The following is a 27,638-nucleotide window of genomic DNA, read 5'->3' as shown; positions in this document are numbered from 1 at the left end:
ATATCAATCATAAGAAAATGAAATTTGTTTGAATTAAACAATTACCGTTTCCCAATTATTCTTGAAACTTCCTAAGATTATAGTTAACATCTAGTTCATGACGTAATACCCACACTCAGTGCTTCCTTTTTGTCTATTACACTAAATACATTATGAAATTTAGATATTCAATGTTAAGTACAAATTAGTCTACATAGTACTAAAATATAACCAGAAGCATTGTTTAAATGACTTACTTTAACAATAATCCACCTAGCAGCAGCCTTGGATTTACTTTGTGGAGTATCGTCAAGTCCTTTCAAACCACTGTTCAATACAAACATGATGCTTATTGTACAATTAAAATATTGAGGTTCCCGACTAATGCTAATGCAAATGTATTGAAAAACAACACTGACCTGTTAATTATTCCTTTGAGGTAGTTGTCTGGCCTATAATGCAACAAACAAAACCAGATGACAACATTTTCCTTAGGCAAAATGACGACCATTTGCTAATATGCACTGTAGTGGAGACCAATATATATAGGTTATTATACTATTATACATTATTTAAATTCATTTGTTCAATTTAACTTACCCATTCAGGTAGGCTCCTAGGTACACATCCCGTTTTGAATTCTGCATCCAGTTCTTAATGTAACTTTCTGATTCAAATTGCGATTGCCCAAATCTCTGGATGAACTGTGGCTCGAGGAATCCATACACATCAGCATTCCTCACTCGCATACTTGTCTCAGTCATATGCCTATTGTTGTTAACATAAAGTAAATTATGTATGGATTTAAAACAATAAGTTAGATAATAAACAATAATGTAAACTGACTTATAGAATCCACAACTGTATAACAGAAATGCTAAGACATTGACCACCATGTGTTATTTCAGACAGATCTTCATGCTTTATGTACAAGGGGAAGTTCTCATCAAACACCCCAAACACGGTAGCATCCCACATAACCTACAACGGCTTCAGAAAAAGCTGTGGGATGGTCAATGTCATCAGATATAGGGGATCATCTATATCATGATCCGGCCTATCTACAGGTTTCACCGGTCCGACAGCTCCCTATTTATCCAACATAGTTAATTAACATAATTTAATTATAGTGAACACTTTAATTGAAAAAAGAAGCATTTAATGACACTGAAATACTTGTTCTGATAAACGCTTGACAAGATGTGTCGGCCAAGCAAGGAAGGTGTTAAGTGTCTGCCCCACTAACTTAACCTCTTCAGTGGGTACAGGAATGGGAGCATCTGCATCTCTAACCTCCTCAACACCAACCTTGACTTGATCATGCAACAAAGGAATGTTGTGAACGATTGTGGATCCCTCATAAAGTCTTCCTAGGGCAACCAGGCAGGGAGGATTTTCTTCGATGTACAACCCGTATTTGCCTGAGTCACCCGTGTTTGGATCGTTCCCTGAGGGATCAACACAACTCTCCTTTATGCTGACACGAGCAGTTGAAGGGCCAACCTCAGGCTCAGGAGGCAGCACAAGTCCCTGTGATTACATCTGCGACTAAAACTGGAACTGCATCTGGAAGCGCAAGCCACACACCTAGTGCAATGCTTATGGACATCTTTCTTCATATGGGGCCAATAAAACTTTAGAGGGAGAGGTGAGAATTTGCTTACTATACCCCATTGCCACATCATATAGTCACACTTTGTGCATGTCCTTCATGCTTTACATGCCTCATGACACCTAAGCACACTTAGTGGAGAATCTTGGAATTGATCTTGGATTAGTGGGCTGAACCATAACTTAAATTCACTAATCATAATTAGTGAAATTTTGGCTCCAAAATTTTGCTCCACAAATTCAATTTCAAATTCAAGTGAAATTTGAATTGAAATTCAAATTTCCCTCCAATTTTGTGTGACACTTGGGCTATAAATAGAGGTCATGTGTGTGCATTTTTTCAACTTTGATCATTTGAGAATTAAACTTCAAAGTTCAGACTTCTTTAGAGGCACTAAATTTTGTGTTCTTCTCTTCCTCTCCCTTCATTCATCTTCTTCTACCTTCAAGCTCTTATCCATGGCTTCCTATGGTGGTGAACTTCTTCTAGACTCATCTTCTACTTAAAGTGGTGTCTCCATTCATCTTTCTCCTTCTCCATTCCACTGCAATAAGACCTCAAGAAGCAAAGGAATCCATTGATGAAGAAGATCCAAGGCCTACAAGCTCCACATTGATCTACATCATTCGGGAGCCATGGAGCATGACGGGCGGGAGGTCCTTAGAGCTGATCCAAAGTATTGCTTGATTGTGACATCGACTCCAGCAGCACGCACACGACCAGGGTGTTCTGGTCACCCAATGGTAGCAGTCAATACATCCTGACGTCCATGGGCGACAAAGGAACCCTGTGAGGCCTGCTCCTCCAACGAATCCTATAAAGAACACATTTATTGGTTTACTCAATCACACAATAAACATAAATAATTTCAATTAATAATTGAAAGTGACTTAAATCTTTTTAGCAATTTCCTTTGCTGCCTCAGACGACATTTGCCCAGTTTTCTTGGTGCGAGTCATCTTCCACTTCACGTGTCGTCTGATGGGAGATGGAGGATCAATCACGGTGTCAGTGCTTCCAGATTGAGCAGTTTCCTCCAGTTTTTTCTTTCTCTTCTCATCCATCAACTTGTTTTCTTAATGTTCTAACCCCCACGAGACAACACGTGATTGGATGGCCTGTGCCTTCTTTCGCACATCCTGTACAAATTAAACATTATTGAAAGTTATCATTACAATGTATAACAATAAGTCAATTTATAGTTTAAAACAATGAAAATCACAAACTTACCTCCCATGAAGGGTCTCTGCGGGTGTAACAAAATTGGGCCCACTTATCCTTGCTAAATGTCATACTTTTCGCATATAGTGTCATCGCCACTTTCCTTGTCGACTGCAAGTGTCCATTTCGACATGAAATCAGACTTAAATTGCCTCCACCGCTCCCCCATAGTCTAAAGTATTTTCTTTTTTGTCCCCAGATCAGATGCTTCAGGGATATCAAATTCAGCCTGACAAACAAAAAATTACATTCTATTGTTACTAAATTACAATTTGATTGTCAATGAACAAAATGAAAGATTTAATTAAAATACCCGAATATCCTTCTATATCAAATCCTTCTGAGCAGCAGGGACTTGTTTCCAATTCTCGTATGTGACATCCACCTTATCACGAGCGACGATCCCCAAATATGTTCTTAACTTCTTTCTATGGGGACTGTCGGCTTTCCCAGTCGCAGGATCGACATGGACCAGCGGTCTCTGTGCCCCAATTGGTCTAGTCGCCAATGATCTTAGCCGTGTGGCTTTTCTTATCCGCTTCAAGGTTGATGGTGACTGTGATGCTGCACCAGTAGGAGGAGGAGGAGGAGGAGAGCTGGGTGGTGTAACCATTTGTCTGTAAAGAAAAAAACATTAGTTAATTAACATTATCACAAAACTGAATAACTTATGTAAATGAATTGACTGAAATGAAATACATAATAAGAAAACTACATTAGACGATGTTAATTAATTCTCCTTCATCATGATCATTACGATTAGCATGAACGTCGTCAGCTTCATCTTCTCCGACGACGTTAGGCGACATTTGTGTGGACAAAGGACTAACATAAGTATCAATGTATGAATCATCATCTTCAACATTAACACCAATTGTTTTCTCGTGTAGAACCACTGACCACCTTTCATCACAAGGGTCTTGAACATAAAATATTTGTTTAGCTTGTTCTGCCATAATGAAAGGGTCATTCTGGTAAGAAAGTTTCTTTAGATCTACCAACGTAAATCCTACATCATCGGTCCGCACACCGGTGTTGCTGTCAACCCATTTACATTTGAAAACACATACAGTAAATTTGACATAGTTAAGCTCCCAAATTTCTTCAATGAAACCAAAGTAAGGGATGGAAGCTACACGGGGATTGTCATCATGTACACTAGTGAAGTCTTGAGATTTAGCCCTTAGGGCGACCCCACTATTTTGCATTGTACTTTTCTCGTCTTGTGCTTTTGTATGGAAGGAATACTTGTTTATATTGTATCCTTGCGAAGTTGTAACATTTCTTTTAGGCCCATATGCTAGCTTTCTTAATGTTTCAAAAGCATTATCATCAACAAAGATTGTATCTTTAAACCAATCTAGGAAAGTCTTGTTATGCTTTTTCAAGACCCTGTTCTTCGACATTTTTGGATTACTTTCCTTCACTAAACCTTCATGGCGAAGTATGTATGGCAAAAATTCATTACTGTTATTCAACACATACAAATGAGCTTGTTGCAAATCTTCTACAATTGGAGTGATAACATGCAATCCTCTTGAACCCTTACCTCCCTTGAAGAAGCCCAAAGGTGTGCTTAGCGTGAAAGCCTGCGCGAAATCAGCGTGAAAAGTAAGCTATCTAGTGCCTATATAAGGAGGAGGAAACATTTAGCTTTTTCAATGTACTCTGAACAAAATTCAATGGCTTCTTCTACAATGTACCTTTCAACAATAGATGCTTCCAGACGATGTAGATTCTTGGTATACCCTTTTTAGATCTTCATGTATCGCTCAACCGGGTACATCCATTACAAATAAATAGGACCACAACATTTGATTTCTCTAACTAAATGAACAATTAAGCGAACCATGATGTCAAAGAAAACAGGAGGAAAATACATATCCAACTGACACAATATAATGGCAGCCTCGTTTTCCAACTCATCTAACTTCACAGGATCAAGGACTTTGCTACATATGGCATTAAAGAAAAAACACAGCCGAGTTATGGCAAACCCGACTTTGTTAGGCAAAATGTCTCGTATGGCCATGGCTAACAATTGTTGCATCAAGACGTGACAATCGTGAGACTTTAACCCTACCAACTTAAGATCCTTCAACTGCACAAGGCTCTTAATATTTGAATAGTATCCTTGTGGGACTTTGACCCGGCGCAGACATTGACAAAAACTTATCTTCTCCTTTATGGACAAAGTATGACAAGCTGGAGGTAAGTATATTTTTTTACCATCAGACCTTGGATGCAACTACGATCGTATACCCATCTCAGCTAGATCTTGACGAGTATTCAAACCATCTTTCGTCTTGCCTTGAATGTTAAGGAGTGTCCCAATGACACTATCATATACATTTTTCTCCACATGCATAACATCAATATGATGTCTAACATCTAGATCAGACCAGTACGGAAGATCAAACAAAATCGATCTCTTCTTCCATATGCAAGTCTTACTTTTTTCCTTCTTTTAGGTCTTTCCAAATGTAGTATTTAGGTGTTGAACCCGTTGGAAGACCTGGTCACCAGTTAACGGTATCGACCCAGTTTCATGCTCTTGACTTCCATTAAATGTTTTTTTCAATCACCTGTAAGGGTGATGAGGTTTTAGAAAACGTCGATGCCTAGTGTACACTATTTTTCTACCATGTTTCAGTTGTATGTAGCTTGTGTCTTCTTCATGAATGAGGCATGCACGATGGCCTTTAACACTGTAACCGCTCAAATTCCCATATGCTGGAAAGTTATTAATGGTACAAAAAAGCATTGCACGCATTTGAAAAGTCTCATTCCGAAACTCATCAAACACTAAAACTCCCTCGTCCCACAACTTTGTCAAGTCTTCAGTCAATGGACTTAGATAAACATCAATGTCATTTCTTGGCTGTCTTAGGCTCGATATCATCATAGACAACATCATGTATTTTCGCTTCATGCACAACCAAGGAGACAAATTGTAAATTACTAGCAAAACTAGCCATGAATTGTGTTGAGTGCTTAAACTTCCATATGGATTCATTCCATCACTGGTTAGTCCAAGCCTAAGATTTCTTGCCTCTTTGCTGAAATCCAGATACAAACAATCAATTTTCCACTGGGAGGAATCGGCCAGATGACGGAGCATTCCATCGCAGTTTCTCCCATTTGCATGCCATGTAAGGTCTTTTGCATCGTCTCCATTAACAAATAGACACTTAAACCTTAGAATGATGGGAAGATACCACAACACCTTCGCTAGGGGTCCTTCTTTGAGTTTTCGTCACTACTACACTCATCATCATCCTTAACTTTTTACCGTGATACCCCACACCTAGGGTATTTGGGCATTTCTTGAAATTCATGTCTGTACAATATGCAATCATTCGGGCAAGCATGAATCTTTTGATACTTCATACCCATCGGACACAGTATCTTCTTAGCCTGATAGTAACTTTTAGGCAACGTATTTTCCTCTACAAGCATATCATGCACTACTTGAAGCAGTGAACTAAAGCTTTTGTCACTCCACCCATATCTGGCCTTCACATTAACCAGACTTAACACTGTCGACAACAACGTCAGGGAATTCTTGCACCCAGATACAAAGGCTTCTTTGAATCAGTTTGAAATGTATCATACATAGGGCCATGTGCTTGCTGAAAAGACTCTTGTCCAAGATCACTGTCATACCCTAATTTCGTTCAAGGACTATCATTCGTTGATCTTTTGATCCTTGCTAGTCGACTTACGGTGTTGAACGCCAGTTACAGTGCGAAACAGATGATCATTCAGTGTTTTGATCAAGAATGTAAAAGATACCAAAAAAGGGGGGGCAAAAGGGTCTTTTCCTTGGTTTTCCTGGACCCTAGCCCACCTAGGCTAGCCTCTCACTCGCTTGGGCCACCAAATAGCTTCATGGTGAAGAAACCAACTCGCCAGGGCGAGCTCATTGCTTCAGCACTAAGTGATGTAAGCTCCATTGGAGCTTGTAGGCCTAGGATCTTCTTCATCAATGGATTCCTTTGTTTCTTGGAAGATGAATGGCAGCAGAATAGAGAAGGAAGAGAGAGAGGAGACGTCACCTCAAGGAGAAGATGAGAGTAGAAGAAGCTCACCACTATAGGAGGCCATGGATAAGAACTTGGAGGAAGAAAGAGATGAATGAAGGGAGAGGAAGAGAAGAGCACAAAATTTTGTGCTCTAAAAGAGCTCTGAAATCTGAAGTTTAATATTCAAATGATCAAAGTTTAAAAAAATGCATACACATGACCTCTATTTATAGCCTAAGTGTCACACAAAATTGGAGGGAAATTAGAATTTCTATTCAAATTTCACTTGGATTTGAAATTGAACTTGTGTTGCCAAATTTTGGATCCAAAATTTCACTAATTATGATTAGTGAATTTTAGCTATGGTTCACCCCACTAATCCAAGATCAAGTCCAAGATTCTCCACTAAGTGTGCTTAGGTGTCATGAGGCATGTAAAGCATGAAGGACATGCACAAAGTGTGACTATATGATGGGCCAATGGGGTGTAGCAAGCAAATTCTCACCTCCCCCTCTAAAATTTAATTGGATTGGGCTTCTCCCAATTCAATTAAATTTATTTCTCAACACACACATCAAATATTCACTTAATGCATGTGAAATTACAAAACTACTCCTAATACAAAAAAAGGGGGGCAAAAGGGTCTTTTCCTTGGTTTTCCTGGACCCTAGCCCACCTAGGCTAGCCTCTCACTCGCTTGGGCCACCAAATAGCTTCATGGTGAAGAAACCAACTCGCCAGGGCAAGCTCATTGCTTCAGCACTAAGTGATGTAAGCTCCATTGGAGCTTGTAGGCCTAGGATCTTCATCAATGGATTCCTTTGTTTCTTGGAAGATGAATGGCAGCAGAATAGAGAAGGAAGAGAGAGAGGAGACGTCACCTTAAGGAGAAGATGAGTCTAGAAGAAGCTCACCACTATAGGAGGCCATGGATAAGAACTTGGAGGAAGAAAGAGATGAATGAAGGGAGAGGAAGAGAAGAACACAAAATTTTGTGCTCTAAAAGAGCTCAGAAATCTGAAGTTTAATATTCAAATGATCAAAGTTTAAAAAAATGCACACACATGACCTCTATTTATAGCCTAAGTGTCACACAAAATTGGAGGGAAATTAGAATTTCTATTCAAATTTCACTTGGATTTGAAATTGAACTTGTGGAGCCAAATTTTGGATCCAAAATTTCACTAATTATGATTAGTGAATTTTAGCTATGGTTCAGCCCACTAATCCAAGATCAAGTCCAAGATTCTCCATTAAGTGTGCTTAGGTGTCATGAGGCATGTAAAGCATGAAGGACATGCACAAAGTGTGACTATATGATGGGGCAATGGGGTGTAGCAAGCAAATGCTCACCTCCCCCTCTAAAATTTAATTGGATTGGGCTTCTCCCAATTCAATTAAATTTATTTCTCAACACACACATCAAATATTCACTTAATGCATGTGAAATTACAAAACTACTCCTAATACAAAAACTAGTCTAGGTGCCCTAAAATACAAGGGCTGAAAAATCGTACATTTCTAGGGTACCCTACCTACATTATGGAGCCCTAAATACAAGGCCCAAAAATAATGAAATTCTAATCTAATATGTACAAAGATAAGTGGGCTCATACTTAGCCCATGGGCCCAAAATCTACCCTAAGGCTCATGAGAACCTTTAGGCCTTCTCTTGCATTTCTGGCCCCATCTTCTTGGAGTCTTCTATCCAATGCCCTTGGGGGTAGGATTGCATCAAATAGCCATGCAAGGGGAGAGGTTGAGGAGGTCTGAAAAACTGAAAAAGAGAAGAAAAATGCAGAAAGGTGAAAAAGAAGAAGAAAAAGAAAAGTCAAGGCATTGCCAAATTGAATCGAGGATCGTTTAACACCTCATTTCTCTTGTTAGCCTTGTACCCTGTGCAAGAGTCGGTTAGTTTTTCTTGAGATTTTGATGTAATCTATGTACCCTTATAGGTCCTTTGTGATATTATGTGTGCATTTATCTTCTCCACTTATCGTTGGTAATTTCATTTTATTTCTAAGGCTTAGTTCTAATCGGTCACTAGTGTCGTGAAATTAGGCCTTTTTTTAGAGACTGGAAAGTAATAAAAAAACCAAATGAAAAAAAAAATCAATTCACAACCAAACTTCTTTTCATCAAATATCACTTGAGATCGTTTCAAAGTCCAACGCCTTAACAGTTCTCTTCGTTTTTTTTCCAAAAATTAAAATGTCGTTTCAAGGTCCAACGCCTTAATGACTTTTTATTAGCATTTAAAATGAATCTTAAAAAAAACATAAACATTCTTATTAAAGAACTTTGTTGGTCCACTACTATAAAAATAGTTTTTTACAACGCTGATTTTACGTCGGTTGATGGATAATCGATATAGAAACAAACACGGTGGCACTTTCATAAATAAATACAAAAGTTTTATGACAGTCGTAGAAAAAATGCCTTAGAAGACTCTCATTCTAAAACGGTTTTATAAAGCACCCTTAGAAGACTATCATTCTACGACGGTTTTGTAAAAACTGTTTTAGAATATTTTTCATTATTTTTAAATTATGCCCGATCTCTCCCTCTTCCACGCTCTTGGTAAACGAAACGAAGCAATAGCCATCGTGTAACATCCTGGAAATTTCTACCCGGAGTTTTCGGAAACGATGTATTTTGAATGATTATATATATAAGTATTATTCAGTGTATATGCATACATGTTCTTGGTAAGGGTAGGAATAGTGGGGACAAGATACGCGGGTTAGACTAATTAAGGAAGAGAAATCCATAACTGGGAGGTTATGGGTTAATTCTTAATTAATTAGTTTAAAAATCATCGTTTTGCGTGCGACTTAGAATTTAACGAAACCAACCTCTGAACCACGTTCGGGGTTCTATTCTGAGCGTTTTGATATATATATTGGTTACTTTCAAAAAACTGGCCCCGGCGGACGCAGAGAAACGCGAGAAACTGGAACCAGAGAAACAGCACGCAAACCGAGGCAGGATTTTAGCGTTTCAAAGGTCAGGTTTTTCTCACTTTTGTGGCTGAGTGTGGGTCACAGTAAAAAGGGAAAGTGGGCCCTTTTGGCTCCACTCAAATAGGGACATGTGGCAGAGCTTGAATAAAATAATAAGAAAAGAGGAAAAAGCCTTTAAAAACCAAAAAGCAACTCTCTCTCTCTCTTCACTCAGCAGAAAAATTTCAGAAGCCTTCTCTCTCCCTCTCCCTCACGTTGCCTTTCTTTCTCCCTCATTCTCCATTGAAGCTCCAAACAAAGCTTCAACCTTTGGTGCCCATTTCTGCTCCAAATCGCGAAAGGAGAGCATTTTCGGAGTCATGAAGTGCGTGTCTACGAGTGGGACTTCGAAATTTCAGGTTTGGGTGGACTTCTTTCTCCTTTGATTTTCATGGGTATGGGGTTTGGGGAGATATGATGGGTAGTCTTGCTAGGTTTCTGATGTGTGATGATTATTTGTGAAGACATTTGCTAAAAACTTGTTGAAATTGCCATGTTTGGATGAGTTAAACATACCCATTCTGTTTTAGGGTTTTGTGATGATGTTTGTGATGTTGTATGCTGAAAAACTGCTCATGGAAAACTGTTAGAGATGAAATGTAGAGTTAACCTAGGGTTGGAAAGTGAGAATGTGATGTTATGAGTGGAAAAAAAGTGAGGCTTTGAGAGTTGGAAGGCTAAGTCTGAATTCTGTGGTAAATGGAGGTTAAAGTGAGTTAATACTAGCTTGAAATGTCATTTAGGACATGTGAGAAAGGTTAGGTTGAGCTAGAGAGAAAAACAAATGACCAAAGTGAACCAAGAGCCATTTCTAGGGCAAAATTGGGTGTTGAAGAGTCAAATTTTGATTTGGTGGAATTTTAGGTGTAAATCCAGTTTGGGCAAGTTTAGATTGATGTTATGGACTGGTGTGAGGTGAGAGTTTGCCTCAAATTTACCTCATTCTAAATTTCACTTTTCAAACCTAGAAAAGCCATTGAATGGAGGGGTGTTGGACACCTAGATTCTGTGTTGCTGTGCTTTAAAGCTTGAATTTGGTTTAGACATGATTGATACATGATTTGGGACTTGTAGGAATTGATTTGGGCAAGATTGGATGAGAGGAAGTGTGATTTTCGAAATCTGCACTTATGCAGAATTTTGCTGTCAAAATAGGTGCAGCAGAATTTTGGCTTGTGCAGAAAAATGCTTGCGTGTGGTAGGCTGTGGAAAGAGTAGTACAGAATGAGTTTTGGACATTTGCTAGTAGATCCCAACGGTCAAAATGTAGGCTTATGTACTATAGACTTCCAGTAAAATTTTGGAGTCGATCCAACGGTTAACGAATTGGATCGAAGGAATTGTTACTGGGGTCTTTAAGTGAGAAAAGTTGTGATTCTGGTTGGTGTTTGAGCAGAGTTTTCTGCCTTTGCTCTGTTTTGCTTGGCTGTGATAGCTTGTGCTGTTTGAATGTTGGTTTGCTTGGATGTTGTGGAAGCTTGGGAGGATTGATGGGGACCCGGTGTTGAGAGAAACGAGGATATGGGCTACGTGGGAGTACGTGAGCTCAGATGGAGGTGGGCAACAGGGGATGGTGGGTTTATGCGCGCATTGTGGATGTGGAAAACTTGTTGTGCACCATCGCCCGACCGCCACCTAGTACCACATGTGATGGGTACCCCATAATCCTACAAGCTTGAGATGAGGAAGTGTTGAAGGGTGAAACTTCCTGCTTTTATTGTTGACCACAGAGTGGTACCTGGAGATATGTCGCGGGGGTCAGGAGACCTTGGGGACGTCAGGTGGGGTGCTATTGCCCAAAACCAAGCTTGACCAATCCCGACCCAACCCGGGCATAGTCGGTCAGTGAGAACCTGTGATGTACCTAAACAGGCGAGCTCCTGGCAGTCAACAGATAAAAGGAACAAAGACCACAAAGCAAGGAGGCTTGTGGTGGCTGGCCAGCTGTGAATTTTGTGTGATATGTGGATTATGGCCTCTGGTAATCGATTACCAAGGGTGGGTAATCGATTACAAGGCTTAAAAATGAAGACAGGAGACTAGGATGGTCTCTGGTAATCGATTACCACGGGGTGTAATCGATTACCAGGCTTGAAAACGAAGTCAGGAAACTAAGGGAGCCTCTGGTAATCGATTACCAGCTTGTGTAATCGATTACACAGAGGGATGGGTCACTGGTAATCGATTACCAGGTATGGGTAATCGATTACACAGTGCATTTTTGCATATTTCATGTCCTGAGGCTGTGTAATTCAAGTTTAGCCTCTGGTAATCGATTACCAAGGTTGTGTAATCGATTACCAGAGATGAAAAGCCTTCAGGTACCCTTTTACTTGCATGTAGTGGTTATGAGACAAATTGTGTGCAGCGCAGTTAGATTCTTGTGAAAGAGTCTACCCCTCTCTTTTCTTTCTTGTAGATCGTGATGGCGGCGCAGCTAATCCGTGATCGAATAGAGATGGAGTGCCTAGAGGGAGCTTGGGAGACCCTCGAAGGCAACACGAGGTGCCGATTTCGGGGCACCATTCGATTCACGGCTACTTCTTTGGTGCATCCAGATGAACCTGCACGGACGCTTCAGCGCACGGTGGAGTGGATACTACCCACGCCTACACCATATCGTCTAGTGGAGCCCGTCCAAGTGATCGAGGTAACGTCATCCGAGGAAGACCCTGAGGAGGATCTGGAGGAGCTACCTCCTGAGCCTGCTGTGGATGCCCTTGACTTTCTAGAGGGTGATGAGGATCCACTTCTTGAGGTGGATTCTCCCGAGGAAGTCATGTCGGTATCTGAGGCAGACTCTACGGAGGATGGTGGCCCGAGGGAGATGGCGATCAGCGGAGGCTCTTCATCCTAGTGGACAGCTTTTTGGATTAGTTTTATATACTTTTGAGGGTGGGTGTATCTAGGACTGACTGTTAGGTTTACTTCTTTTGTTTTTGTATGGGTAGACCTGATGTATAGGCATTTGATGATTGTAAACATGTGGCTGAAGCCACCACTATGAACACCTTTGCTCTGGATGACACTAAGTATTTTGTAAAACTCCCATATTTTGGACAGCTTTAAATGATGAATGCATTTATGATCGATCTCGTTATTTGAAAAGAAAGCATTAGCAGCTTTATTTGTAAAAGAGTTTATCGACTGTATTTTATCCTTTTATTTTCACGTGACGACCTAAAGTAATGACTGGTATTTTCTTCCTTTTGAAACAGCAAAATAATTTAGAGAATTATGAGTGGTAAGAAAGAAATGACTCCGAATAGAGTTGTGAACTGGCCATTCAGGACTCTATGGTGAGGATTTTCCTTCTAAACCTAGTTATGGTGAAAAGAGAAAGAAATGAAAAAGAAAAAGAAGAAAAAAAAATTTACCATGGTTTTTGTTATTCAAATTATTACTATTAAACCAGTCATTAATTTAGGGACGCCACACATCGCACCAATTCAAATTTCACTTGAATTTGTGGAGCAAAATTTTGGAGCCAAAATTTCGCTAATTATGATTAGTGAATTTTAGTTATGGTTCAGCCCACTAATCCAAGATCAAGTCCAAGATTCTCCACTAAGTGTGCTTAGGTGTCATGAGGCATGTAAAGCATGAATGACATGCACAAAGTGTGACTATATGATGTGGCAATGAGGTGTAGCAAGCAAATGCTCACCTCCCCCTCTAAAATTTAATTGGATTGGGCTTCTCCCAATTCAATTAAATTTATTTTCCAACACACACATCAAATATTCCCTTAATGCATATTACAAAACTACCCCTAATACAAAAATTAGTCTAGGTGCCCTAAAATACAAGGGCTGAAAAATCCTACATTTTTAGGGTATCTTACCTATATTATGGAGCCCTAAATACAAGGCCAAAAAATAATGAAACATTAATCTAATATGTACAAAGATAAGCGGGCTCATACTTAGCCCATGGACCCGAAATCTATCCTAAGGCTCATGAGAACCCAAGGGTCTTCTCTTGCATCTCTGGCCCAATCTTCTTGGAGTCTTCTATCCAATGCCCTTGTGGGGTATGATTGCATCACTAAGTTTTAGCTTGCCTGGGCGAGCTCCAACTACCCCAAAGTGCCTTTTTTCTATAAATAGGCGTGAATGGGTGTTTTAAGGGGGTCCAACATTGAGTAGTGAAGAAAATTGAGAGAAATAAGAGAGAAGAAGAAGAAGGAAGAGGAAACGAAGTCGAGGCACTGCCGAATCACGACTGTGATCAATCTTTACATCGTTCTTTGTTCAGTGTTCTTCATGTGACCATCGGTTAGTGTTGTTTATAAGATTTGAATGTGATCTATGCACCCTTAGGGGTCCCCTTTGTTGTTTTGTGCATATTCATCTTCTCCTTCTATCATCGGTAATCTTTTTTTGTAAAGTTTAATCTTAACCGATCATTAGCGCCATAGTTGTCTTTTAAAGACATTGAAAGTTAATAAAACCAACGCATAACTGATTTTCTCTTCATCAAAGTCACTTGAGATCGTTCAAGGTCCAATGCCTTAACGACCCTTTTTTGTTCTTATTAATTAAAAGTGAACCTTTCAAAAGCATAAAAACAATTTGACACACAAACTTTCTCACCTTAAAGAACTACGTAGGTTTGAATTCCTCATCGCACCTAAGGATACATAGGAGCAAGGGCAACACCCTTGTCGACCCCAAAAAAATAAAAAAATATAAAAAGGGAAAATACACAATTTTGAAGTTATGTTTTGCACACTCGATTAAAGGCTATCGTCCCTTGTGACGGGTGCATGAGGTGCTAATACCTTCCCTATGAGTAAATAACTCCCGAACCCTTATTTTCAAAATTTGCAGACCTCTTTTTGGTTTTTCTAACGTTTTCGTTGAATAAAAGTCGGTGGCGACTCTTGCTTGTTTTCTCCCTTGGAGACGAAGGCTTTGGCTTATTCATTTTGCCTTTGCACTCCCGTCGCAGGGTAGGTTGCGACAGATGGAAACTCTACTGGGGACTTGTTAGAGAGTTAAGCCATTCAATCAGTGTGCAATTTTTTATCGTGACTTCTTCATTATTTATGTTCCCTTTTCTCTTTTATCTTTCGTTTTGTCCATTTGTATATAACCTTTGGTATCTTATTGTGTTTGGTGTGTGTCTACCTATCTATTAATTCGTAGTTAGAAATATTTCTGCTCTATGCACACATGGCACTTACACTTTTTGCACACATGTTGAGATGTTAGGCCCTATACCCGGGTCTATGTGAGCCATAGGGAGTGGAGGTTGATTTGTGGTCATGCTGGGTCTCCAACTCGCTTGATAACAGTGAAGCCTCATCTAGAGTTTTCCTCTCTTGGTGATGCATTGTCGCTGATAGTCCCTATCGCCGCAATGTATTATCTAAAGAGAATGATATCTCTAGAAGCCAGTAAAGTTATGTGTAACCACCCTTGGGAGTTGTCACTAGAAGTGGACTTTGGATCCTTTCCATTAGGTTCCAAAATTAGGGGGCACATAGCAAACTCACTCTGGCTTGTTCCTTGATCGCATCATGCATCTCTTCATCGTTCGCATGTTATGTCCACTCATGCATGATCCTTGCATTTTCCTCTTCAAAAAACAAAAAACAAAAAAAAAGGACAAAAGAAAGACAATGAAGCGTGAAAGTTTACACCACATTCTTAGTTACATGTGTTGGGTACCATGATGATAGCTATAAACCAACCATGTCAGGATTATACACTTATTTCTCTGGAAAAATGATTGAAAATCACGTGAACATGGTACCTAATGCATTGTTAACTAGGAAAGGGTGGTTCATCGGGCGTCTCATGTCAATCTTATAATTACATTTGTCATGCATAGCATAGGTGTGCCCTAATCATTCATCTCTATGATATGTTGTCGAAGTATTGACAATCAAAATTTCTATTCCTTGGATTATGGGATCGAACCAAGCACATGCTTTTAAGAAAAGGTTTTCATCAAGTCAAGGTCAAGTATGGAAGTAACCAACTTGTGAAAGTTGGGGCAAAAGAGGGATCGAGCTTACATAGCTTCTTTGGCTACTGCCAACACATGATTGAGCTAAATAATTTACAAAATTTTGAGACTGTTGATGTCCATGTTTTATTTCCAGTTTCACTTTGACTTTGACAATATGTGATGAACAATGTTGTTTTAATGAAAATCTGAATTGATTTGACCCTATGTTCTACTGAATATCCTATGTAAAATTTGTAATACTTCAACAATGTATCATTCACATGCATTCATGCTTATTTTTTATTTTCACATTGGTTGCATTGCTCATTGCATTCTTTCCTTGAAATCAAAATTGTAATCATTGTAATCAAAAGGAAAGAATGCACTTTACGGCGCCCTTATCGAACGCGTGCCAAAGCTAGAGTGATGAGTAAAATAAAGGAGGTACAGGAACAGATAAAGGCTGACATGGAGGTCATGAAAGAGCAAATGACCTCAATGATGGAAGCCCTGATGAGTATGAGAAAAATGATTGAGGTTAACACGGCTACAGTCGTTGCCACAAGTACCACCACTAAGGTGGACCCGACTCACCCATCTAGCCTCAATTAAGTAAATCATCAAGCCTCGGATATGGTAGGTCAGGGAGGCAAAGCATTAGGAAGTACGGGCGGCCCCCATTTTATGCAAGTTCAGAACATGCATTCCTTCCCACCATGTGAATTGCCTCCAACTATACACCACCCAATGTTGTACACACTCCCGATGAGAATGTCGACAACTCCACACCCATACCCATTGAGAGCCAACAACCCCAATCTGATCATGCACGTCTCTTAACCTATGAGGGAGACACATGAAGCACCCCAAGACCACAATCTAGCTGACTTTGAGCCTCACCTCAGACATGCCACAGAGGGGAAAACATTTTGCAGCATACCCCTGCCAAACACTTTGAGGGGCCCTCAGTATTACCCACAACTACAACCCTTTCATTTTGCAGTGGGAAGAGTCCCTCCTGCTATGATGAAAAGGGGAAAATTTGATCATATAGAGGAAAGGCTGAGGTCCATTGAAAGAGGCAAAGATTATGCTTTTGCTGACATGGTAGAGTTGTGCCTAGTGCCTGACGTCGTCATCCCTCCGAAGTTCAAGGTGCTAGATTTCGATAAGTACAAGGGGACTACTTGCCCCAAGAATCACCTGAAGATGTACTGCAGGAAAATGGGGGCATACGCGAAAGATGAAAAGTTGTTGATGCATTTCTTCCAGGAAAGTCTTATTGGGGCAGCCATCACTTGGTATAGTAATTTGGAACCTTCTCGAGTCGGTTCCTGGAAAGACCTAATGGTTGCCTTCATTAGGCAGTATCACTACAATTCTGATATGGCTCTGGATAGAATACAGCTACAGAACATGTGTAAGAAGGAGCATGAATCTTTCAAATAATATGCCCAAAGGTGGAGGGATCTAGCAGTTCAAGTAGCACCCCCAATGATGGAGAGGGAGATGATAACAATGATAGTAGACACGTTACCGGTGTTCTACTATGAGAAGATGGTGGGTTACATGCCTTCAAGCTTTGTCGAGTTAGTGTTTGTTGGCGAAAGGATCGAAGTGGGTCTGAGAAGAGGCAAATTTGATTATCCTACTTTGATAAATAGGAAGCCTGGGGCAAATGAAGAGAATAAGAAGGAGGGAGGAACCCATGCTGCGACTGCCATTCCTACATGGCCAAAATTCCCACCAGCTCAACAATATTAATACTTAGCCAATATCAGCACTTCTCATTACCCACCACCCTATCATCCAAGAACACTCAATCATCCAGAAAGGCCACCCCTAAATCAGCCGCAAAACCCACCTGCTACACATCCGATACCAAACACCACCCTTAACATGAACCAAAACACCAACCAGGGAAGGAATTTTCCAGAAAAGAAGCCTGTAGAATTCATCCCAATTTCGTTGTCGTATGCTAACTTACTCCCATATCTACTCAATAATGCAATGGTAGCCATAATCCCAGCAAAGATTCCTTAACCTCTATTTTCCTGAGGATACACTCAAATGCAACATGTGCTTATCATGGAGGAGTTCCAGGGCATTCCATTGAGCATTGTATGACCCTGAAACATAAGGTGCAAAGTCTAATTGATGTGGGCTAGCTAAAATTCGAGGAAGACAATCACTTGTGAATTTTGACGTTGTCAAGCGACACTATGCATGGGGAAATTTGAAAGTTGTTGTTAGATGTCTCCAATGACTCATTAGGATTTTCAAGTTTATGTCATTACTGTAAACAACAATCACAATGCTAATAATATGGATTAATTTGATGTCCTTGCCTCTCATTCTCTCACAATTACATCTTTACATATTTATTTAACATTCACTAGAATGTGAATGTATGTATTTATTTAACATTCATTTGACCTTATTTTATAATTCTTAAAAGTTTTCTTTCTCGAGAGAAAAATGAGTTGTGAAGAACAAGAGTCATTCGACTTAATCTATCAATTGAAAATCCTTTAAATATTTTTCGTCCTTGGAAATTCATTTTTGAGAACCTGGACAATTTCTTTCATTTTTCCTTGCTACAAGGTCATGACAAAAGACATGAATAGATACCTCAGAGTCTGACACTGGGACAATGAGAGGTACCATGCATGAGCCTCAAGCAAACCTAGGGGCAGATAAGAAGTTCTCACCCGGTAGGTTGAAAACCCAAAAGGGCGGCCTAAGCAAAAATTAGGGTTAATAAAAAATAAAAAAGAAGAAAGAATCAGGAGTGTGTTTATCAAGGGTTTGGTCCCAAAATCCAAACTACAAAAGTATCTAGTCCAGATTTGAAATGACACATGACAGTGTTTCAACATCCCAAACACTAATTTATCCCTTGCTACCCCCTCCAAGCCAAAGCATATTTGTTTTCTAAAAACAACAAAAACAAAATAGGAACCCTGAGTAGGAACCACCGCTAAACTGGCAGGAAGAGCAATGCAAACAACACATGCATGAAGTTGGGCAACAATGAAAGGAAAAAGAAAAAAAAATCCGCCAAAGGTGAGTGAAAAGAGAGACAAAAGATCTCCCAATTTTACAAGGAAGGCACAAAAGTGCAATAAGGATTAATGTATAAGACAAAAGGAGTAGAGCCCGACTCAAGAGTTGAAAGGAACAAAATTACAAGCAAGACTCTCAAGGTTCTTACTTAATATAACCCTCAAACACTCTTTGAGCCTCTCTAATCCTTTCTTTCATAACCCTCTTACCCCTAACCACGTTACAAGCCCAATGAAGCCCATGTGGATCAAGGAATGACTAATTTTGCTTTTAAGTTGGGATTCTAGAATGAAACCCGCACATGCTTGTGATTTTTGAATATATATATATATATATAAGAAGAGAATCCTCAAGGTTTCACACTTGCACATTTGAGAAGAAAACTCATTCGACCAGCAGCTCGTGGAAAATGCCCAAAGACAATTGTGATAGTAGGGTACATTTGATGTTAGTCGCTCATGAAGACTCCTTAGGATTCCTTTTGAATCCAAGGGTGGCCTTTGTAGTATAAATTCTTTTAGGATCAGCCCATGTCATCAAGTTTCAGCGAGATCGACAGACCCTTGGCATCACTCTATAATCTTATGTCAGGAAAGTTTCATTTGGTCATACACCAAAGTGTAACCATCCATTGCCATCCTTCCATGGTGCATGTGATTGGTCCCAAAGCCTTATATGTTCTAGCTTTGCAAAATCGTCAAATTTTAAACGAAAGGACAAGGGAAAACCCTAAGACCAATATTTTGGATGATTGATTAAATGTCAAACGGCTCCATTGCCATCACTCCAAAATTGTCAAGTGAATAAATCAAACAAAACATATACTTTGAGGGAGTCCCCAAAGAGATTTGCAAAAAGATAGGATGAGGTCTCATGAGTTATCACGTCTTTCAGAAAGAGACATTCAATCTGTGTTTTCCACAAAAAAAAAAGCAAAAAAAAAAAAATCAAATCAAAATCACAAAAATAGGAAAGAATGTCATGAGCATTACATATTTTCATGATTTAAAACCTTTTGTATTACTAGATACAAAGCCTACATTTTCTGCATTTCAAGAAGAAGGTAGCATGCATCTGCATCCCAAAAATCATGCTCATATTAGGCTATAAGTGCATAGATTTCTCTTTATATACCAATTTCCCAAATCTAATGTCCTATCTTTTGAGTTTAGGATGAGAGGCCCTCTCATAGAGTCAACCTCTTGCTTTCTCATAAGGTTGAGCCCTTTGGTACTAGTACCTATTAGCTTGTTTCATAAGACTCAATGTCCTCCGCCTTTATCTTTCATAGGACTCAAAGTCCTCACTTTTATCTTTCATGGGACTCAAAGTCCTCGCCTTTATCTTTCATAGGATTCAAAGTCCTCTGTCTTTATGCTTTCAAAGGACTCAAAGTCCTCTATCTTTTACATTTCAAAGACTTCAATGTCTTCAGTCGTTTACACTTTCAAAAGACTACAATGTCTTCATTTATGATGCAATCCTACCCCCTAAGGGCATTGGATAGAAGACTCCAAGAAGATTGGGCCAGAGATGCAAGAGAAGTCCCTAGGGTTCTCATGAGCTTTAAGGTAGATTTCAGACCCATGGGCTAAGTATGAGCCCACTTATCTTTGTACATATTAGATTAAGATTTCATTATTTTTGGGCCTTGTATTTAGGGCTCCATAATGTAGGTAGGGTACCCTGGAAATGTAGGATTTTTCGGCCTTTGTATTTTAGGGCACCTAGACTAGTTTTTGTATTAAGGGTAGTTTTGTAATTTCACATGCATTAAGTGAATGTTTGATGTGTGTTGGGAAATAAATTTAATTGAATGGGAGAAGCCCAATCCAATTAAATTTTAGAGGGGGAGGTGAGCATTTGCTTGCTACACCCCATTGCCACATCATATAGTTGTTAGTCGATGAAAACGACTCACTTTTGTGTATAAAACTTGTGTATATTGTATCAAACCTCTCCAATTTATAGTTGTTTTATAATATTATAAGTTCTTTATGTTAAATATAGGTAATAGATAATTTATACTTTTGTTTTGTGTGTTTAATAATCAATTTCTCTCAATTTCAGGTTAATTAGGCAAATTGGCAAAAGTGTTGTTTTCACCTTTTCGCTAAGCCAATCTGCTAGCTTAGCGAGCATTCGCTAAGCACGACACTCAGTGCCTAAGCGCAAGGAAGAATCCAGAAGAAGATAAGCTATCAGGTTCGCTGAGCGCACCGCTCCAGGTCATCAAGTGCACCGCCTCAGCTCATTTGCTAAGCGAGAGAAGGGTGCTAAGCCACAATCCACTTATGTGCGCTAAGCGATCCAGATTTGTGCTAAGCGCGCGAGCACGGACCAACCCACCTATTTAAGCTTGAAATCAGATTTTTTTGGGGGAGTTTGGAATTTTTCTTGAAGAAGCCTCTGCATGCACGAGAGTCTGGCCTTGGCTTGAAGCTTTTGCATGTTTAGGAAGTTCTAGAGAGAGAAAGGTCCAAGTTCCAGAGAGTTTTGAGAGATTTTGTTGTGTGAAGATCTGCAAAGACGAGAGCTCGAAGCGGAAGTCATTCTGAGAACTTGAGATGAGTTTGTGAGTGATTGCGAGATCCTAGAGGTGAAGGAGACATCCTCATCACTTGTATTTTTGCAATCTTTCATCTTGTTCTCCTCTGTGTTGTAAAGGAGGTTTCTGGATCATGGAAAGCTAAACCCTCTGTTGGATCTTCCCTGTAGGTACCTGATGTAAATATATTTCTATCTATGTAATGATATTTTGTGTGTTCTCTATGCTATCTGCTTTTCATTCAAGTATTCCTTTACCTTGATCATGTAGAAGCATGCTTTGTTAGAGTTATTCAACAGTGGAAACTGGTCTGATTCTAAATTCCTGAATAGTACGGGGCTAAGTTGTTGTACTGTCACGAGGAATCAGGGTACAAGAACGTAGTTGTGTATGTGTGTCTTAATGTGGTCCTGGTTGAGTTTAGTCTTACAAGAGGAATTTGTGGACGAGGCTTGATCAAGATTAGGCTAGGCTATCATGAGGAATCGGGGTCTAGCAGTCCAAGAGACAACATTGGAATACATGGGCATTGCTAGATAGAGAACATTCGTTTTAGCATCAGGAACCTATTAGGAAGACCAACGCATTCTCTACTTGTTTTTACACAACATTTCTCTTGCGTGATTTTCTTTCTTTTTGCATAGATAGTTTACATACCTGTTCATAACCACAATCATATTTTCATACCAGACACCTATTTACCGAAATAGCTTGCCAGATAACACAAGTTCCCCAAGAGTTCGATACTCGGTTCTTACCGTTTTATACTACTTGTGTGATCCGGTACACTTGCCAGCCGCGAACAATAGTCACACTTTGTGCATGTCCTTCATGCTTTACATGCCTCATGACACCTAAGCACACTTAGTGGAGAATCTTGAACTTGATCTTGGATTAGTGGGTTGAACCATAGCTAAAATTCACTAATCAATTTGGCTCCACAAATTCAATTTCAAATTCAAGTGAAATTTGAATAGAAATTCAAATTTCCCTCTAATTTTGTGTGACACTTATGCTATAAATAGAGGCCATGTGTGTGCATTTTTTCAACTTTGATCATTTGAGAATTTCACTTCAAAGTTCAGACCTCATTTGAGGCACAAAATTTCGTGCTCCTTCTCTCTCTCTCCCTCCACTCATCTTCTCCTATCTTCAAACTTTTATCCATGGCTTCCTATGGTGGTGGGCTTGTTCTTGACTCATCTTTTCCTTGAAGTGGCATCTCCAATCATCTTTCTTCCTTCTCCATTCCACTGCCATTGATCTTTAAGAATCAAAGGACTCCATTGATGAAGAAGATTCAAGGCCTACAAGCTTCACATGGTCAACCAAACGTTCATAACAGATAGTAATAAAACAGTAACAAATTGGGGGGGGGGGGGGGGGTTGTTTGTTTTTCTAAATTAAACAACAAGTAAATTTGAATTAGAAAATATCAGAATTAAAACACGTTGTTTCGCCTTGATTCACAAGCAACTCTATTATCCTAGGTTACGAGGATTTATCCTTTATCAGTTCAACCACTTAATTCAACCCTAAATTAAATTACTAAGTGAAATTTAACATAAGGCATTCATTATGTGATTAAGCAACACATACACCAATTAATCATGAATGAAACTGATCATTAAGCATGAACATAAATTAAGCGCAGAGAAAATTAATCAAGCACTAAGCATGCATGGATTAATAGCAACAAATATAGAGTAATTGGTGAAGAGGAAAAACTTATTAGAATTCAATAAAAATAATAAAACCTCAAAGAGAATTGTGCTTGATCCTCAAGAGAAAACAACGCTGGAGACTTAGCCTTCCATTAATCAGTAGAAACGAAATTGTATATTGAAGCAGAAAACAAAATTTTATTGCTACGTGAATAGTAAAAACTGGAATTGCAAAACCTAAAATTATTCTTTCTCCCTAAAACGAAAAGTGACTAAAACTAAAAGAACTAAAACGAAAAAGAGATAGAGGAGACCTAAAACTAGAACCTTGGTGTTGTAATATAGTTCTCAGCCCCAAAGCTTACAAATCTGTTTTAAGTCCAAGCCCATAAATAAAATAAAATCTAGATAAGATAAGATAAGATATAATCTAGGTGAAATAAAATCTAGATAAGATAAGATCTAGATAAAATAATATCTAGATGAGATAAAATCTAGATATGATAAGATAAAATCTAGATGAAATAATATCTAGATGAGATAAAATCTAGATAAGATAAGATTTGGGGGAATAAAATTGTCTACTCTCTTCAAGTCCAAACCCAATTCCGAATTCAAGCCCAATTACTTATAATTCTCTTGAAATTAAATTAAAAACACAAAATTAATCCAGTAGGGCCAAATGATAGAACTGCATAATTAATTTGACAATTAAGGCTAATCAGTAATTAAATGGTGACAAAAAGGGTTAAGAAATATGACAAAAGGATGACACATCACCTAGCTTTTACCTTTTTGCAAACCCCCAACAAGAAAGAACCACAACTTAGGAACCAACATGAGTCATCATTCATCTAGTGTTAATGATGAGGGTACTAGTCATAAGGACCCTCTATCTAGAATCTTATATGAGTTGAGTTCCCTCAAGTTATGGAAAGAAAAACTAGAAAGAAAAGAAAAAGGAAAGGAGAGGGTAGAAATAAATCAAAATGAAAGGGAAAAAATAAGGGAAGAAAAAAGAAGGAAAATACTAAAAGAGTTGAGAAAAGAAAAACATGCCACCTATAGTAGTCATGACTCTTGTAAGAGCCTAAGTGAAGAACTTCATGACTATTATGAAGAAAGGCATAGATCACATCTTAGACCTCATTCCCATAGGAGAGAAAAGCAAAGAAAGCCTCAAGAGGCTAACATTAACCTCTCATAATTCCATGTGAAGGACAATGTAGAGACTTACTTAGATTGGGAAATAAGGGTAGAGCAAAAACTTAAAAGAAATTCTACTTTAAAATCTTATGGCTCTCACTCTTATCCAAAGAAAGACCAAGGTCTAGGCATCTTAGGGGCAACACCTTCTAAGCCCAAAGATGATAAAAGGAAGACAATAGAAAAGCAACCCCCTAAGGCTAGTATGCAAGAGAAGATTAGCTCTAAAGTGATTTAAATGTCTTGGAAGAGGACATATTACTTCTCAATGCCCCACCAAGAAAACCATGATTATGAGGGGCCAAGACATTTATAGTAGCCAAGATGAGGCTACTACTTCACCTTCCTCTAGTGAAAGTGAAGAAGTAAAAGGGGAAGAATCTAGTGAAGAAATCTACCCTCAAGAAGAAGGACAACCATTAATGGTTAAGGAGGAGTGTAAGGAGGCAAGTGTCTCCTCCAAGAGGTTAGCTAAGACGGAAAGTCATTTTACAATAAAGGCAAACATTAAAGAAACTTCCCCTCTTAGACAACCTCCACATTTTCTCCTTTGTAAAAAGACACTTGTTAGTATTGTCACACCTCTTGGGCTTGAGGTTATTCCTCAAGTAAAAGAGTTGTTGGATGAGGGTTTGGTTCGTAAGAGCTTAAATCCTTGTGCTTTGTTGGTGCCAAAAATAGGTATTATTAGACACCAAATCCCTAAAATAGGTGGTATGATTAATGTGTTGAGTGGTGCAACCCTCTTTTGTAAAATCATCCATGCACCCAACATCTTCATGATTTGTGTACATAGGGACTCATTAGGTAGGTTTCTTCTTATTTTTAGTTTCAATACAAAATTAGGTGCTCATATGGCACACCTTAGGTTTGTCATACATTTCGGTAGGAATAATCAACATGAAAATACAGAAAAATGCTTAGATTCTCTAACGACGTATGATCCTGGCCAAAAGCTAGTGCCAAAGACCCTAGAAGGTCAGTGCACAGTGCCCCCCACGAACATACACAACATCCAACGTATGAACGTGGCCAAAAGCTAGGGCCAAAGACCCTGGAAGGTCAGTGCAAAGTGCCCTCCACGAACATACACAACATGCACATGCCAATGCATTTCCAACATCAATCAACATTCCATTTCCATGTCATTCACAACATAAATATCATCTCATCTCAATGACGTTATCAACAACAACAACAACCTCATTTCATATTCACATATTCATCAATAATAACAATTCATGCTGACATGGTCTTTATTAACAACGTCATCTCAAATCAATATCATCATAATTATCATTATCATCGCATATCAATTAAAATCCTTAATAGCGACATCTCAACAACAAATCGCATTTCGCACATACACACACACACACACGCACGCACACACACACACACACACACACACACACACACACACACACACACACACACACACACACACACACACATATATATATATCGCATCCCATTAGTTAAAACATAATTTTCTTGAAAGAAAAATCAGAATGCAACAGGGATAGGCATATATCCTCATAGCTAGGTTCCCTAGCCCTAACTATGGTGTTAAAACGGTAAATTTTATAATAAACTCCTCCCACCTATTGTGAGTTACCCGTAGTTTCCTCGTCACATCACTTGGAGATGTCTTTTTCTTTTCTGCTCATCGGTTCCACGCAGTCCTCTACCATACCAAAACAAAGGAGACTTAATATGGATTTCAGAAAACAAAGCTAATAACAGTGTTCTGAGTCAAACACCCACATCACTACATGAAAGAGCTGAGAGCATTTCGGGTTTTACAAAGGAACATCATTTGGAAATTCCGACCACGCCAATGTGACCGGGGTTCAGTGTAGGTTACGAAAATAACATGCATTTCATGAAAGGATAACGTTTACAAAGTCTCTTTCTCTAGGGTTTTTCAGTGTTGGAAGATAACCAGTCCATACCAAGAATAACATCAATCTAGCTCAAAGGCAAACAAATCAAATCAATCAAGAATGTTCTACCAGAAATCTCCACAGGACAATTCAAACACACGTCAGAAGTTAACACAGAACCACTAGTAGGGGTCTCTACCACTAGATCTTTATTTAAGGAAGACACAGAAAGCTTAAGTTTTCCTACACACAAACAGGATATAAAGGAATGGGTGGCACCAGAATCAAACAACACAAGCAAAGGAATCCCATTTATCAAACATCTACCTTGGATTAGATCTTTGGATTTCGAAGCTTTAGCACCATTAAGGGTAAAGACTCTTCTCGTGGTCTTTGGATGTCTAGTTTGGTCATTCGGGCCTTCACCATTTTGCTCTTTCTTGGGTCGTGAACAATCTCTTTGAGTGTGTCCCTTTTGTCCATAATTAAAACATGTTACGCCTATATCGGGACAATTCGAGGAGATGTGCCCTGGCTTACCACATCTGTAACAAATGATATGAGTGGAGAAAGTATTGGGTTTGCTACCGCTACCACCTGCAAATCCCCTAGCAACAGTCCTCTGATTGTCATGGTGGTTACCATATTGCTTAGGAGGAGTCGAATATGGTTTTCCTCGATGTTGAGGCCCATTCTTTTTGTTCCTCATTGGACCTGTACTCCTATAATAGGCCGCCCTGTCTCGGGAATCTTCATCCCAAATCCGACACATGTTAACCAAAAGTGGGAACTGACGAACACCTTGGTAATTCACAGCTTGCTTCACTTCAGGTCGCAAGCCATTCAGAAACTTTACACACTTGGAACTCTCACCATCTCTCCCTTGATAATGGGGAAAGTACCTCACCAGCTCCTCAAACTTGGCTGCATATTCAGCCACAGTCATACTTCCCTGCTTAAGCTCCAAGAACTCCATCTCCTTCTTGTTCCTAACATCCTCGGGAAAGTATTTCTCCAAAAACACTCTCTTGAAAACATCCCAGGTCACATCTTGACCTTCGGCCTCCAGGCATTGGCGAGTATTCTCCCACCAATACTCAGCTTCTTCCACTAGAGTATATGCATCAAAGCGACCTTTTGCCCCTCCGGACATGCCATAACTCGGAAAATTTTCTCAATTTCCCTTATCCAGTTCTGAGCACCATTAGGGTTGTATCCTCCATTGAATGAAGGAGGATTGTTTCATTGGAAGCGATCCAACCCCTGGTACTTAATAGCTCCACCAGCTTCTCCCATATTTGGATTCCCTATAGCCTGAGCTAAGGCTTGAAGGGCATCAGCTATCGCACGATCATTTTGTCCAGCCATCACTCCCTATACACACCAGGGAGTTAGACTTGGAAGGAATACACACAAACAAAGAACCACACAACAATCACAACCATCACAAATTCCTACTCAGTTACTCTTG

General features: G+C 39.3%; 1 protein-coding gene across 1 annotated transcript; it reads right to left on the bottom strand.

The window, feature by feature from the left end:
- Window positions 1-3,309: 3,309 nt before the first annotated feature.
- LOC114404977 lies at window positions 3,310-27,320 on the bottom strand. Its single transcript, XM_028367684.1, has 3 exons — window positions 26,495-27,320; window positions 26,328-26,410; window positions 3,310-3,429 (listed from the first exon to the last, which is right to left on the bottom strand). Exons 1-3 carry the CDS (start codon window positions 27,318-27,320, stop codon window positions 3,310-3,312), a joined length of 1,029 nt encoding a protein of 342 aa, XP_028223485.1.
- Window positions 27,321-27,638: the final 318 nt, after the last annotated feature.

The sequence above is a fragment of the Glycine soja genome, chromosome 3 (genome assembly GCF_004193775.1).
Source record: "Glycine soja cultivar W05 chromosome 3, ASM419377v2, whole genome shotgun sequence".
NCBI classification, from domain to species: domain Eukaryota; kingdom Viridiplantae; phylum Streptophyta; class Magnoliopsida; order Fabales; family Fabaceae; genus Glycine; species Glycine soja.
This window is presented reverse-complemented; position numbering and strand designations above follow the sequence as displayed.

Excerpts from the sequence above, each read along its gene's own strand:
- LOC114404977 (XM_028367684.1), bottom strand. The coding sequence starts at position 27,320 with ATGTCCGGAGGGGCAAAAGGTCGCTTTGATGCATATACTCTAGTGGAA. Across the intron at positions 26,411-26,494 it reads ATCCAAAGATCTAATCCAAG|GAAAACTTAAGCTTTCTGTG; the intron begins GTAGATGTTTGA and ends GTTTGTGTGTAG. Across the intron at positions 3,430-26,327 it reads GTTCTGTGTTAACTTCTGAC|ACAAATGGTTACACCACCCA; the intron begins GTGTGTTTGAAT and ends TTTTCTTTACAG.